Raw genomic sequence first — 15253 nt, 5'->3', positions numbered from 1 at the left:
TCAATAAAAATCTTATGCGGACTATTATTGATTAATCCCTGCTTTTCCAAGTGTATATTAATCCTGTCATTCAAATTATTTTCCTAACTTCTCTACCATTGGCATTAAAATCAGCAGGCTACAATTATCTGCTTTATCCCTGCTGTCCTTGAATAATTTGCTACACTTCAATCATCCAGCACAACTTGTGGCTGGTAATTTTTTTTTCAAGAAAGTCTCCCCAAGCAAACTACTCCCTGCTTCCAATAGAACCCTAAAATACATCTCATCAGGCCCTGATAATTAATCCACCATTAAGTCTGTTAATAACTGCTACTCTTTCCCTGATTATGTTCTTGCCCTTAAAATACTTGGGAAATGTTTTGGAATTTTCCATAATCTTGGTGATTTTTTTTCTGTTTCGTACACACCACATAGAGGTACTCACAGAATTAGAGGCAGAGGTGGCGCAGTGGTAGAGTTGCTGCCTTGCAGGGCCAGAGACCCAAGTTCAATCCTGATTGTGGAGACTGTCTGTACAGAGTTTGTACATTCTTGCTGTGACTACGTGGGTTTTCTCCGGGAGCTCTGGTTTCCACCCACACTCCACATATGTACAGGTTTGTAGGCTAATTGGCTTCTGTAAATAGTCCCTTTTGTGTAGGATAGTGTTCATGTACAGGGTGATCGCTGGGCAGTGCAAACTCGGTGGGTCGAAGGGCCTGTTATGGAATCATGAGATGGAATACGATAGACTTTATTTATCTCAGGAGGGAAATTAATGTGCCAACAGTCGTAAAAAAAGGGAGGGGAGTCAGTCTCAGTCTACCTTATAACAGAAGGGGGAGAAGTCGTAAAGTTTGAGTCACAGGAATCCATAATGCCACAGGAAGAGGGATCTCCTGTGGCATTATGTCCTGCATCTTGGTGGAACCAGTCTGTTGCTGAAGGTACTCCTCAGATTGACCAATGTGTCATGGAGGGGGTGAGCTGTATTGTCTAAGATGCTCTGCAGATTGAGGAGCATCCTCCCCTCCAAGACTACCTTCCATGAATCCAACCCCACCGCCAAGACAGAACCAACCTTCTTGATGAGTTTGTTCATCATATTGGTGTCCACAGCGTTCGCCCTGCTGCCCCAGCACACGACAGTGAAGATGGCACTGGCTACTACTGATTGGTAGAACCTCAGCAGCATCTTACTGCAGATGTTGAAGGAGTGGACCCTTCTCAAAAGTACAGCCGGCTCTGTCTTGTAGAGGGCCTAAGAGTTCCTGGCCCAGTCCAGTTTACTGTCCAGGTACACTCCAAGGTATTTGTACCCCCTGGTAAACTGCACATCCACACCATTGATGGAGACAGGCGTGTTCCTCTCCTCCTAAAGTCCACCACTAACTTCTTAGTCTTGTCAGTGTTGAGCTGCAGGTGATTCAGCCCACACCACTTAAGTTGTTGACTACACTTCTGTATTCAGCTTCTCTCCCCTCACTGATGCAGCCCACAATTGCAATAATCTCAAAACTGTACTTTTTGAGAAGGCTCCGCTCCTTCAATGTCTGCAGTACGATGCTGCAGATGTTCTACCAAACGGTGGTAGCCAGTGCCATCTTCTTCACTGTTGTGTGCTGGTGCAGCAGGGCGAAGGCCAATAGGAGTAACAAATTCATCAGGAAGCCTGGCTCCGTCCTGGGGGTGGGGTTGGATTCATGAGGTGGTCTTGGAGAGGAGGATGCTCCTCAAACTGCTGAGCACCTTAGACAATACAGCTCACACCCTCCATGACACATTGATCAACCTAAGAAGTACCTTCAGCAACAAACTGGTTCCACCAAGATGCAGTACAGAACACCACAGAAGATCTTTCTTCCTGTGGCTATTAAACTGTACAACTCCTCCCCCTTCTGTCATGGGGTGGACTGACTCCCCTCCCACCCCCCTCTCTCCCAATTCTTTGCACATCCCCAATCTTTTCCACTCATCACTTTAACCATGTATTTTGTGTTTTATGACTGTTGGCAGATTAATTTCCCTCCTGGGATAAATAAAGTTCTATGGTATCATATCATTGACTGGGAATTAATTGAGAAGCAAAAGTAAAACGTTTTTACTTTTATAAAGTAATATATACATAATATTTTACCCATATTATATAATTAAATCTAATAATAGGTAGATTTAGTTATTATTTCTAATAATAGGTAAACAAATCTACTGTATTTTCCATCTATTCCTGCGGCCTTGCAAGTTTATATCTCTGAACACACAAGACTGCAGATGATGGAACATTGAATTTTAAAAAACGGTCCAAGTAACACGGGTCAGTCAGCATTTAAGTCTGAAGATGGGTCCTGACCTGAAATGTTGTCTGTCTGTTTCCCTCCATCGATGTTGCCTGACTCGCTGAGTTCTGCCCGCAGTATGTTTTTTTTACTCAGATTAATATATTTTGTGGTTATCTATATCCTTTTAAAATCATCGTCTTTGCTTCACCACCCTTGCTGGCTTATCAAAAGTGATAATTTGTTTTAAACATTATTAAGTTTAATCTATATGGCTATCTCTTTGGAATGCACAAAGCTCAGACTCTGAGTGAGCCATTATAACGTTGTCGTTTCCTTTTTCCTCTGAATTTTATCTTGGGTAGTCCTGAGACAAGTTTTGTATCTTTTTTCTTTGGTTATTTTAATTCTCACCCATAACTAACCTGCAGAAATGTATTTCTGTATATTCATCACTTTTAGTTTAGTCTTTTGAATTCAGAAAATTAAGCTGTTAAATAAACTCATACTATGCATTACTGATTTTCATGCGGTTGAAATACACACTTTTCAACTTTCACCCAAAGCAATTTAGCTTTTGGGGCATGGTTGCAAAAGAGGTTTATAATTTTGTTTTTACTATTCAAACTGCTTTTCCAGTCAGACAATTTAACCATTTTAGAATACGAGTGAAGTATCTTACAACAGTGACTTACGCGTCACTTAACAAGATGGCTAATTATGTTGTGTGGACCACTTTTAAGGTACCTTACAATTGACTGGCCTGGAATGAAATAGAAATTGTTGAAAGAACTCGGACATTGAAGTATAAAGTCAGGAGGTATAGTTGATTTTTCCTGAATTAATTTTGGCATAGAACAGTTTTCAATTGAGTCATTATGAGTGTAGTGGCCATTTGGCTTATTTTGTGTGTCATTAATTATGGCATTTGTCTTTAAATTTTTGTCTTCCCGTAATTATGTGTGTGGGATTTATTACGTAGTCAAGGGCGTGTTTGGTGCTGGGTTTCTTGCGCAGAAGCTTAGTTTTAGTTTAGCTCGGAGCTACATGGCAGAAGGAACACTCTTCGATCATGTAGAGTTTTGCTGAGACACGAGGGGTTTTCTAACGTTTAAAAGTGATATGCTGGAGTTTGACGAAGATTAAAGTGTACGAGTCAGAGAAGAAGGTTGGATGAATATCTTAGGTACACAAAAATGCTGGAGAAACTCAGCGGGTGCAGCAGCATCTATGGAGCGAAGGAAATAGGCGACGTTTCGGGCCGAAACCCTTCTTCAGACGATTAATATCTTATTGTTTTTCTTCACCAATAAATAAACTGTTAATCAAAAGACTGTTTTATGAAGATTTATCTGTGAAGAAGCTCTGAAGGTCTCACGTAGGGCTCACATGCGTATTACGACATCCTCCATAAAAAAAATCTCAACACATGAATCCTGTGCCATTCAATACATTTCTAAGCTTTTTTGTACTGAGCCCTTGTAACCCAACGCTGTGAAAGGTAAACCTCTTTTTTATTTGTAAATCTTTGCAAACTTTCAAGCACTTCACCTTCTACTCCTTTTAAAAATCCTCATTTGACCATCTTTCCAAGCCTCCATCCCAGTTTATTCTGTAGCTAGCTTACATTTCTCATTCATTCTTGGCTTCAGCATTAAGACTACACGACCTTAAGGAGGAGGAACAGGAATAGGCCATTCAGCCCCACAACCCTGCGCTGCCATTCAATCAGATAATGGCTGATCCAACATTGAGCAAGTCCATTTTTCTCGCCTTTCTATTAACATGGTTTTGAATAAATTCGAGAACAGAGGCTGAAGGTAAAGTGAAGACAAAAGGGTCTAGATGTGGAATCTGATAAGGTAGGAAGATGGGGAGTGAAATGTAGAACGAGAGGGTGGCTGGAAGGGAATAGGCTTGGGGGGGGGGGAAGAGTGAACGGAGAATGGGAGATGAGCAGGTGGAGGAGCGAACAGGGACTGGGTGATGAGGGCCAGGGGAGTGTAAATAAAGGTGTGCGACCGGAGGAAACTAGTCATATGGGATGTGGGAGACGAAGGCCGACCTGCAATTGGAGAATTCTATATTCATACTGTGGTGTTGTAAGCTAACCAGGTCCCGCATGGCAAGCTGGTATGGGAGATATCATATGGAATCCAGGAACTAGTCAATTGTATAAAACATTGGCTTGGTGGTAGGAAGCAGAGGGAGATTGTAGAGGGTTGCTTTTCAGATTGGAGGCACGTAACCAATGGTGTGCCATAGTCATGCAGGATGGAAATAGGCCCTTCAGCCCAACTTGGCCATACTGACTTAGAGATCCCATCTATACTTGTCCCTTCTCCCCACATCTGCCCCATATCCTCTAAACCTTTCCAATCCATATACCTGTTCAAATTTTGTCTGAATTGGCCAGTGTTCATTGCGTTGTTATTTGTCATATATATTAATGATATAGATAAGAAGCTTACAGATGACAACAACATTGGTGGCATGATGAAAGTGGTTGTGTAAGATTACATCTAGTAATTGATCAACTGGGAAAGTAAGTGGAGGAATTTTATATAATATTTAACATTTAACTAATTACTGCAAAGTATTGCATTTTGGGAGGTTAAACTAAAGCAAGATATACTGTGAATGGGCAATCGCTGGAGACCCGTTGTAGAAAAGAGACACCTTGGGGGACTAGTTCCCTGAAAGTGATGACACAGGTAGGCAAAGTAGTGAAAGTGAATGGAAGACTTGCCTTTATCAGCCGTGGCATTGCGTAGAGGAGTTGGGTCCAGTTACAGTTCTGTAAAACGTTAGTTAAACCTCACTTGGGATGATCCTGCACAGTTCTGGTCGCCATATTATAGGAAGAATATGATTAAACTAGAGGATGCAGACAACATTCACAAAGATGTTGCCTGAGCTGGAGGCCTTGAATTTTAAGGAGCAATTGGAAAGGCTGGGATTGTATTCCCTGGAGTGAAGGAGAACGGTGACTTTTCAGAGGATTATAACATAATAAGGGGCATAGTTAGGGAAAATAATCAAATGTTTCGTACATTTATATGGGTAGAGCTAACTGAAACTAGGGGCATAGGTTTAAAATTAGTCATAGAACTATACAGAACAGAAACAGTCCATCGACCCACCTTGACAATACATATCAAGTCTGGCATATTGGGCTAGTTGCCTGCATTTGGCCCATAATCCCTCTAAACCCTTCCCAATCATGTATCCCTCTTTTAAAAGTAATTATTGTATCTTCATCTATCACTTCCTCTGGAAGCTTATTTCTAGAAACGGATTAGCCTGCAAATGAAATTATTGCTTTCGAGGTCCAACTTAAATCTCTCCCCTCTCACCTTGAGTATCTGCCCTCTAATTGTACAATCCTCTATCCTGCAAAAAAGATTGAGCATTTACTTTATCCATGGCCCTGTACCCCTCAGTAAGGTCATCCCTCAGCTTCCTACAAGCCAAAGAATAAAGTGCTACCCAATCCAACTTCCTATAACTCAAGCCCTGCATGTCCCAGTAATATGCTAGTAAATCTCTTCCGCATTCTTTCCAACTTAATGACATTCTTATCTATAGCTGGGCTCCAGAAATGCACACTGTATTTCAAGTGTGATCTCAGCAACGACTTGTACAGCTGCAATATGATATCCCATCATTTGTTCTCAATACCCTTCGCAATAAAGATATGCATGCCAAATAAGTATTTCCACAAGGAAGGGGAATTATTTTCAGAAAACTGAGACACAAATATTTCAGAGGGTGGTAGGTACATGGAATGAGCTGCCAAAGAGAAAGGTGCAATAATTAGACAAAATTACGTCAGGGGTTTATATTGACCTTGCCCTTCATGAAGAGCAGAGTGGTAGTTTTGGGAGGTGTTGCAGGGGTAATCTTGGGCAAAATGCTGTACAATTTGACAGATGGTACATCTTGCCACTTGGCAAGGGAGGGAATGTTTGTTGTGGTTAATATCCAGCAACCTGTTTTTTTTTCTGAATATAGTCAGCTCTTCAGCATTTTGGAGCTATACTCTGCAAGGCATACTGCAATTCTTCCAACATATTCCAGATTTGTGACTGAGGAAATCAGGAGTTCAGTTACTTGCTTTAGGGTACAGTTGTAGTTTTTGTATTGCTGTTCCAGTTGTTTTTCATCAATGGTGATTCGGAAGATACTGGTGTTGCAAAATTCAGCAACAGCAATGACACGGAATGAAAAGGTAATGATCAGACTTTTGTTGCTGGAGATTTTAATTGCCTGGCACTAGTGTGGCACAAAGCTTAACTGCTAATTATTAGCCCATTTTCAAACACTGGGTCTGGGTCGTGCTGTACACAAGCTTAAATTACTTAATTATCTGAACCTTGCAAATGGAATACATACAGACACTGCAAATAGACAAGAAATTTCAGGTGGAATGTGGAAAAACATAAAGTTTTGATGGCAGCCTCTCCAACAGCCTGTCTGGCTTTTCGTCTGTTTTTTGTTATTTTTAGCGTGTTTTAAAGTTTGTGTTAATGTTCTCTGTTTTGTTTTCTGTGGGGGGGTGGGATGGGGGCCGGGTGAAACTTTTTTCGATCGCTTACCTTGCCGGGGATGCAATTGTTTTCCAGATCATATTTCCAGTCACTTTGCTGCCTAACATCAATGTAGCTGGAGGCCTTGCTCGGGACTGACTTTGAGCCCCACCACGGGGGCGTGGACATACCATCGGAGCCGATCCTTTGCCTGTGACTGATGCTCCAACTCCAACAAGCAGTGTGATGCTTGAAGGATGTTGGAGGCCAGGGACACAGATGGAACATCTGCCTGCTACAACTTGCATTTTATTGGTATGACTGCATGGCAAATGAAATTCCTTGTTGCAAAACATACTTGGCTAATAAAGTATTATTCTGATTATTATGATTTAGTTGAAAAAGTAGAGTTTTTCAGATAATTAGAGATTGTAAGTGTTGGAATTTAGAAGGATCATGATGTCCTTGGAAACAAAATTACTCCGAGGTCATCTCATTGAAATTAACATTGAGTTGACTGTCAATGAGCTGCACATACAATGCAAATCTTGCAACATCATCATAGGAGATTCCGACAACACACATAAATTACATAAATTTGGCAAGTAAGGTGAAAGTAAATCCTAAGGGTTTCTACAGCTATATTAATAGCAAAAGGATAACGAGGGATAAAGTTGGTCCATTAGAGAGTCAGAGTGGACAGCAATCCGCAGAGCCAAAAGAGATGGGGGAGATATTGAACAATTTATTTTCTTCGGTATTCACCAAGGAGAAGGATATTGAATTATGTGAGGTAAGGGAAACAAGTAGGGTAGCTATGGAAACTATGAGGATCAAAGAAGAGGAAGTACTGACACTTTTGAGAAATATAAAAGTGGATAAGTCTCCAGGTCCGGACAGGATATTCCCTAGGACATTGAGGGAAGTTAGTGTAGAAATAGCAGGGGCTATGACAGAAATATTTCAAATGTCATTAGAAACGGGAATAATGCCAGAGGATTGGCGTACTGCGCATGTTGTTCCATTGTTTAAAAAGGGGTCTAAGAGTAAACCTAGCAATTATAGACCTGTTAGTTTGACGTCAGTGGTGGGCAAATTAATGGAAAGGATACTTAGAGATAATATATATAAGCATCTGGATAAACAGGGTCTGATTAGGGACAGTCAACATGGATTTGTGCCTGGAAGGTCATGTTTGACTAATCTTCTTGAATTTTTTGAAGAGGTTACTCGGGAAATTGATGAGGGTAAAGCAGTGGATGTTGTATACATGGACTTCAGTAAGGCCTTTGACAAGGTTCCTCACGGAAGGTTGGTTAAGAAGGTTCAATGGTTGGGGATTAATGGAGGAGTAGCAAGATGGATTCAACAGTGGCTGAATGGGAGATGCCAGAGAGTAATGGTGGATGGTTGTTTGTCAGGTTGGAGGCCAGTGACTAGTGGGGTGCCACAGGGATCTGTGTTGGGTCCCCTGTTGTTTGTCATGTACATCAATGATCTGGATGATGGTGTGGTAATTGGATTAGTAAGTATGCAGATGATACTAAGATAGGTGGGGTTGTGGATAATGAAGTAGATTTTCAAAGTCTACAGAGAGATTTATGCCAGTTGGAAGAGTGGGCTGAAAGATGGCAGATGGAGTTTAATGCTGATAAGTGTGAGGTGCTACATCTTGGCAGGACAAATCAAAATAGGACGTACATGGTAAATGGTAGGGAATTGAAGAATGCAGGTGAACAGAGGGATCTGGGAATAACTGTGCACAGTTCCCTGAAAGTGGAATCTCATGTAGATAGGGTGGTAAAGAAAGCTTTTGGTGTGCTGGCCTTTATAAATCAGAGCATTGAGTATAGAAGTTGGGATGTAATGTTAAAATTGTACAAGGCATTGGTGAGGCCAATTCTGGAGTATGGTGTACAATTTTGGTCGCCTAATTATAGGAAGGATGTCAACAAATAGAGAGAGTACAGAGGAGATTTACTAGAATGTTGCCTGGGTTTCAGCAGCTAAGTTACAGAGAAGGGTTGAACAAGTTAGGGCTTTATTCTCTGGAGCGCAGAAGGTTAAGGGGGGACTTGATAGAGGTCTTTAAAATGATGAGAGGGATAGACAGAGTTGACGTGGATAAGCTTTTCCCACTGAGAGTAGGGAAGATTCAAACAAGGGGACATGACTTGAGAATTAAGGGACAGAAGTTTAGGGGTAACATGAGGGGGAACTTCTTTACTCAGAGAGTGGTGGCTGTGCGGAATGAGCTTCCAGTGAAGGTGGTGGAGGCAGGTTCGTTTTTATCATTTAAAAATAAATTGGATAGTTATATGGACGGGAAAGGTATGGAGGGTTATGTTCTGAACGCAGGTGTATGGGACTAGGGGAGAATACGTGTTCGGCACGGACTAGAAGGGTCGAGATGGCCTGTTTCCGTGCTGTAATTGTTATATGGTTATAAATGTAAAATATACACAAATTATACATAATTCTCAGTCAATCATTTTAAAATCTTACCAACTGTGTTCGTATCTTCAACCACCACTTCCACGTTTCTGTCACGGTATTCCACCCTAAAGTTTAGCATTCTTGGTTGCCTTTCCACAATTGGTCTTGATGGGATTATTGGACAGAAAGCTGAGGAAGTGGAAGAGGAGGAAGAGGGCTGACCAGCAGGTCCATACAATGGATCCTGTGAAGGTTCACTGGCAACAAACTCACTGCAGACAGAGGAAAAAAAAATCCAAACATAAACAATAATGTTAATGAAAGATTTAAAACCAACATAAGAAACTACTGTGACATACTGAACAATCAATCTTTGGTCAATTTCATAAGCAGAGAGCCACAGTACAACTGATCATCTCCAGCTTGTGTATTCAGAAGTATATTTTCAGTATATATTCACTGCATCTTACGTAGTGTTGCTGAACTGCAAAATGGTAATACGGGAATTTTTGGATACATAATTTCAATATTCCAACCTTAATTTTGTTTGTGAAATAAAATGAACATAATTATAAATAAATATTGTGGTCATAAAGAGCTCAATAAAATGTTTCACAATAAATGTCCAAACAAATGCTATATTTGTATCCAAGAACATAGCTTTGAAATTCTTACAATAAATTTAAGTCACAAGATAACTTTCAGTTTCTCTGCTATTCAACTGATAAATGTTTAGTATTGAAAGTAGAACAATAAAGCAAAGAAAGTAACTAGCCCTGTAATGGCAGAATTTATCTGGGTCATTAATGCCTGCTTTCAATATTTCAAATATTCTGATGATAGTCAAGGAAAACAGTTTTTGAATTATATTCCCCAGAATAAATTGCTTGCATGACTGTTGATTCACGTTTTTCTCTCACATCGATTGTTTCGACAATAATCGACCAGGCACCGGAGTTGCTTTAAACGTACATTTATTGAGCAGGAGTCTTCACACAGGTTAACAACCTAGCAAAGAGTCAAGCTCTCGGCCCTTAATTGCAATGCCTTTTATATGTTAATGCCACTGTTTAGCACCTCCCACATTCCCCGATCAAAGAACCAACACTTACAAAAAATACAGGACAACAGGTATGTACATATAAGGAATTAGTTAGAGGAACCACACTAGAGCTCAGACCAGTACATTCCTTATTTACTAATTCAAATTTCACATCTGCATATGACGGGATCCGAACTCTGGACTGTTCAGCCTAACTGTGTCATAGCTTCCCAACTCTGGATTGCCAGTTACAAAATTAAGCAGCCCACTATCATCCTTTAATAGGCAACTAAGCTGGTTTGCTCACATTCCAATTTTTTTTTAATTCACATGAAAATTCAATGACGCTGCTTGTACAGGGATAAGCAAATCAATTCACTTGTGACTTTCACTGCAATATTTACAAAATATAATCAAATTAGGAAAAATCAATTCACTTGTGACTTTCACTGCAATATTTACAAAATATAATCAAATTAGGAAAAATAATGTTAACAGTTATCGCTACACGACATTGAGGGACGACTTGAAGACTGGGCAATTAAGTAACAAATTAAAAGATAATTGTGTGTTGGAAAAAAAAAGCAAAAAATAAAGTGAGATGGTGATGGTTAAATTGCCTGGGAAATTAAGCAAAAAGCATTAGAAACAGAATCATAGATTGGTAAATTGTTTTTTTTTTTTTTTTTTTTTTTTTTTGTTTTTTTTTTTAATGCATTACACTAGCATTTTTAAGAATATTGAATAAAAATGCACTGGAACATCAGGAAACCTTTCTAGGACCCTGAACAATTTGAATCTGTAGTGCACCCAAATACATAAACACATGTCTTTCGACATCATCCCCCCCCCATCTTGTTTGTGAAAAGCAAGAAACTGTGGATGCTGGAATTCTGGAACAAAAACAGAGAGCTAGAAATAGCCAGCAAAACAGTCAGTATCCATGAAAAAGTAAATTAACCGTTCAGTTACACTCATTAGATCCTTTTTGATTTAAGAAAGCATGTTTAATTAACGTTCTCTTTGTTCTTTAAACTGGTCTGTTTTTAAAATGGAATTTTTAATCCACCTTGGAAAAATGAACAAGTCTCCAATCATTTAAAACAGTTTACATTACAAAATTGAATCACTCTACAAAATTTTGATGAGCATATTGCCTAATATGAATAAAATTAAATTAAAAAAATCACCTACCTTTGTACAATGCCATTCTCTTGTGGAATTATGCCATTAATAGCTGCCTGCAAAACAAAAGTTGAAAAAGTCAAGCAACTGTTTGATTAGGCTGAACATTTTTTTTTAAATCAAGCAACTTAAAAAAAAATTGAATAATTAGCTTTTTAAAAAAAATCTAATTATTTTATTTTAAATAATTTTTACATAGTGAAAAAGGAACAATTATTTTCAGATAGACAAAAATGCTGGAGAAAATCAACAGGTGAGTCAGCATCTATGGAGAGAAGAAATAGGCGACGTTTCGGGTCGAGACCCTTCTTCAGACTGATGTCGGGGGGTGCGGGCGAGAAAAAGAAAGGAAGAGGCGGAGACAGCCTCAAACCTCATCGTTTCCTAGCCCCGCCTGGTCCGATTTTATCTTCGCCCAAAAACCACAAACCTGACTGTCCTGGCAGACCCATTGTTTCTGCCTGTTCATGTCCCACCGAACTTATTTCCACATACCACGACTCCATCCTATCCCCCCCCCGGTCAAATCCCTCCCCACCTATATCCAAGATACCTCACACACACTTTGTCTCCTTCATGGCTTCCGTTTTCCAGGCCCCCACTCCCTCATCTGCACATTGGATGTCCAGTTACCTCCATCCTCCACCAGGAGGGTCTTAAAGCCCTCCCTTTCTTCCTCGACCGCAGAACCAACCAATCCCCGTCGACTAATACTCGCCTCCGCCTAACGGAGATGGTCCTTACCCTCAACAACATTTCCTTTGACTACTCCCATTTGCTCCAAATCCAAAGCGTTGCTATGGGCACGCGCATGGGCCCCAGCTATGCCTGCCTCTTTGTAGGATACATCGAACAATCCTCGTTTGAGGCGTACCGTGGCCCTTTACCCGAACTCTACCCCGCACGGAAATACACTTGGACCATTTCCGACATCTCCCTACTGTTTCCAGATCTCACCATTTCCATCACAGGTAACTGACAACTAACCGTATTTACTACAAACCCACTGACCCACATGGATATCCGGAATATACTTCCTCCCACCCTGCTTCCTGCAAGGACTCTATCCCCTACTCCCAATTCCTCCGTCTACGCCGCATCTGCACACAGGATGAGGTGTTCCAGACCAGGGCATCGGAGATGTACTCATTCTTTAGGGAACGGGGGTTTTACATCAGTGTCACTCATGTTATGAGTCATACTTTGTAGCTGCGCTCACTGGCTTAATAGTGTTCCCTGCCTTGTTCCCACACTTTTAGAGAAAGGTGCTAGTATGAAGTTACCGATGCTGTAATGTTAATAAAGACTTTGGACCTTTATCACAGTGTAAAACTTCAGTTATTTAAACAGCAGAATCACAACATGGTGTCAGAGTATATGGACTCACTACTTGCTTAATTGTACTGTTTTTATTTTAGCTTGTTGTTTTTTCAAGTGTGTTGCAATGGCTTCTGCTCTCGGAAAACCAGAGATCCTGGTATTTGATGAGGATCTTGCAGAACGGTGCCATGTATTGAAGCGGATCACCCTACTGCTGCTCCTGACTTTCGAGCGTCACTTCTTCTTAATCTGGCAGGCACAGAAGTTGCTTGTTGTGCCAGAAGATTTCACTATGAACCGGCTAGATTTGACCCGGCTGGTGTCCAGATCGCTCCTGCTCAATCTATTCGACAACCTGACTTCCTACTACGCAAATTCCGACAGTTATGCGAGTTACGTACCAACTTAGTTATGGAGCGACATCTGTTCTTTTCACGATGCCAGAGACAGGGAGAACCTGTGGAGATGTATGTCAGTGCACTGAAGCACATTGCCAGTCGATGCGATTTCAGAGATATATGTGATAGCCTTGTCCGTGACCGTCTGGTTCATGGCGTCCGCAATGATAAATTACGCGACGAGTTACTGCGGGATGCTGACCTAACTCTAGAGACTGCTGAAAGCCGCTGTCGCATTGCTGAAATGGCTGACGCTCACACCAAGGTCTTGGGACACTCTGCTGGTCGTGAAATGAATGTCTTATCAAATCTCTCCCCATTTTCCTCAAGTGCCTGATAGCAAGTTGAGACTGCTAGATAATTGCTTTAACTGTGGGGGTTCACATGCTGCTGTACGTGACCGTTGCCCTGCGTACGGAAAATTATGTTGATTTTGCAACAAAAGAAACAATTTCTTTAAATGTTGTCATTCACGTAGCAACAGAGTTCAAACAAGGCAATCTGTTAATTTGCTTGGCCGTGAAAACTCACTCTCACAATTCTCACAACCAGCTCCATGGATTTACAGGCTGCTGGCGAAAGTATTGATGTCGATCTACATGCCTTATCTGCTTTAATGCATAAACAACTAGACCCCAAGGTCACTTTGCTCGTTAATGGCAAGACTTTCTATCTGAAAGTGGATTCGGGGGCCAGGTGCAACATCATTTGCCCGGCAGTGTGTAAAAAGTTACGAAAAACAGAGATTGTTTCTCCAACGGCTGCCTCCCTTGTTCCATTTGCAGGAGGTCGCGTGCACCCTATCGGTCAAGTTGAGTAATGCTGCTGTCTTAACTCGCGTGTCCGCAACCTGAATTTCTATGTGGTTCGTGAAAATGTGCCGTCTCTGCTGGGTGTTAACGCATGTGAAGACATGGGTCTAATTTCTTTCAGCCCTTCTGTTTGTCAACTGACTACAGCCTGTGACTTTAGCTAACAAAGCCTGACACAATATAAGATTTTGTCTGACGATAAGCTGGGAAGGTTACCTATCAGGTATACAATTACTATTGACCCTGAGGTAATTCCAGTTGTTCGTCCAGCTCATAAGATTCCCCATGCTATGCGGATGTTGCTGACATTGTTCTGATCTACAAACGCGGTAAGGAATGCACCTGGCTGACACTCTCTCACGTGCGCCTGGAAGACCTGTGAGGATCCGCCCTCGCTGGATGATTACTTTATTGTAATGGCTGTGTCTTTTATTGCCTCGTCCTGTATGGAGGACTTGATTGCCCACACTGCTGCTGACAGTACTCTACGGTCGCTTACTTCCGTCATTAAGCGCGGCAGGCCAGACAAACACTACAATGTTCCGCTGCCAGTTGGCCTTTCTTTGCCGTCCGTGATGAGCTAGTGCTGCAGGATGGCATTGTTTTAAAAGGACACAAGGCTGTAGTCCCTGCTTCGTTGCACAAGTATTTTAACGCTGTCCATGCAGGACACCCAAGCGCTGAAGCTACTGTCCTGCAGATAAGAAGCATGTTTTACTGGCCTGGCATGGCCGAATACATCACCAAGAATGTGGAGTACTGTGCAGTGTGCAACAGCTTGGCACCTCACCAACAAAAGCAACCACTTCTTTCACATCTGGTTCCTGCACTCCCGTGGTCTACAGTGGCAACTGACATATTTGAGTGGCATGGCAAGCAGTACCTGGTACTCGTCGAGTCATATTCAGGATAGTTTGACATTGATTTTCTTAGCAGCCCCACTTCTCGCGGAGTGGTTTCGAAGCTATCTCGCCTTTTTTCAGTCCACGGATCTCCGGGTATACTGTTATCTGACAACGGCAGTCAATTCACCAGCCAACACTTCAGGTAGTTTGCTGCACACTGGAATTTTCGCCATATTACCAGCAGCCCTGACTATCCACAGTTGAATGGACTGGCTGAGCAGGCTGTCAAGAGTGCCAAACAGCTCATGGAACGTTCGCTCAGAGTTAATTCCGATGTGTGCCTGGATCTGCTCAAGTTACGCAACATCTACCATGACCCCATTTTGGGTTCACCTGCTCAACGTTTATTGTCGAGGCAGACCTGTGCC

The 15253-nt window shown here is 41.5% G+C and overlaps 1 protein-coding gene across 1 annotated transcript in view; it reads right to left on the bottom strand.

The window, feature by feature from the left end:
• Positions 1–15253, bottom strand: part of faf1 (Fas (TNFRSF6) associated factor 1) — a 264696-nt gene that overhangs the window by 228068 nt on the left and 21375 nt on the right. Inside the window, exons 3-4 of the mRNA XM_055641801.1 lie at positions 11460–11506; positions 9293–9495 (exon numbers count right to left, since the gene is read on the bottom strand). Of these exons, the coding sequence (XP_055497776.1) occupies positions 9293–9495; positions 11460–11506 (250 nt within the window). The remainder of the gene's footprint in view (positions 1–9292; positions 9496–11459; positions 11507–15253) is intronic.

The sequence above is a fragment of the Leucoraja erinacea genome, chromosome 10 (assembly GCF_028641065.1).
Source record: "Leucoraja erinacea ecotype New England chromosome 10, Leri_hhj_1, whole genome shotgun sequence".
Classification (NCBI taxonomy): domain Eukaryota; kingdom Metazoa; phylum Chordata; class Chondrichthyes; order Rajiformes; family Rajidae; genus Leucoraja; species Leucoraja erinaceus.
Note: the sequence above shows the minus strand (reverse complement) of the source record. Positions and strands in the feature narration are given on the sequence as shown.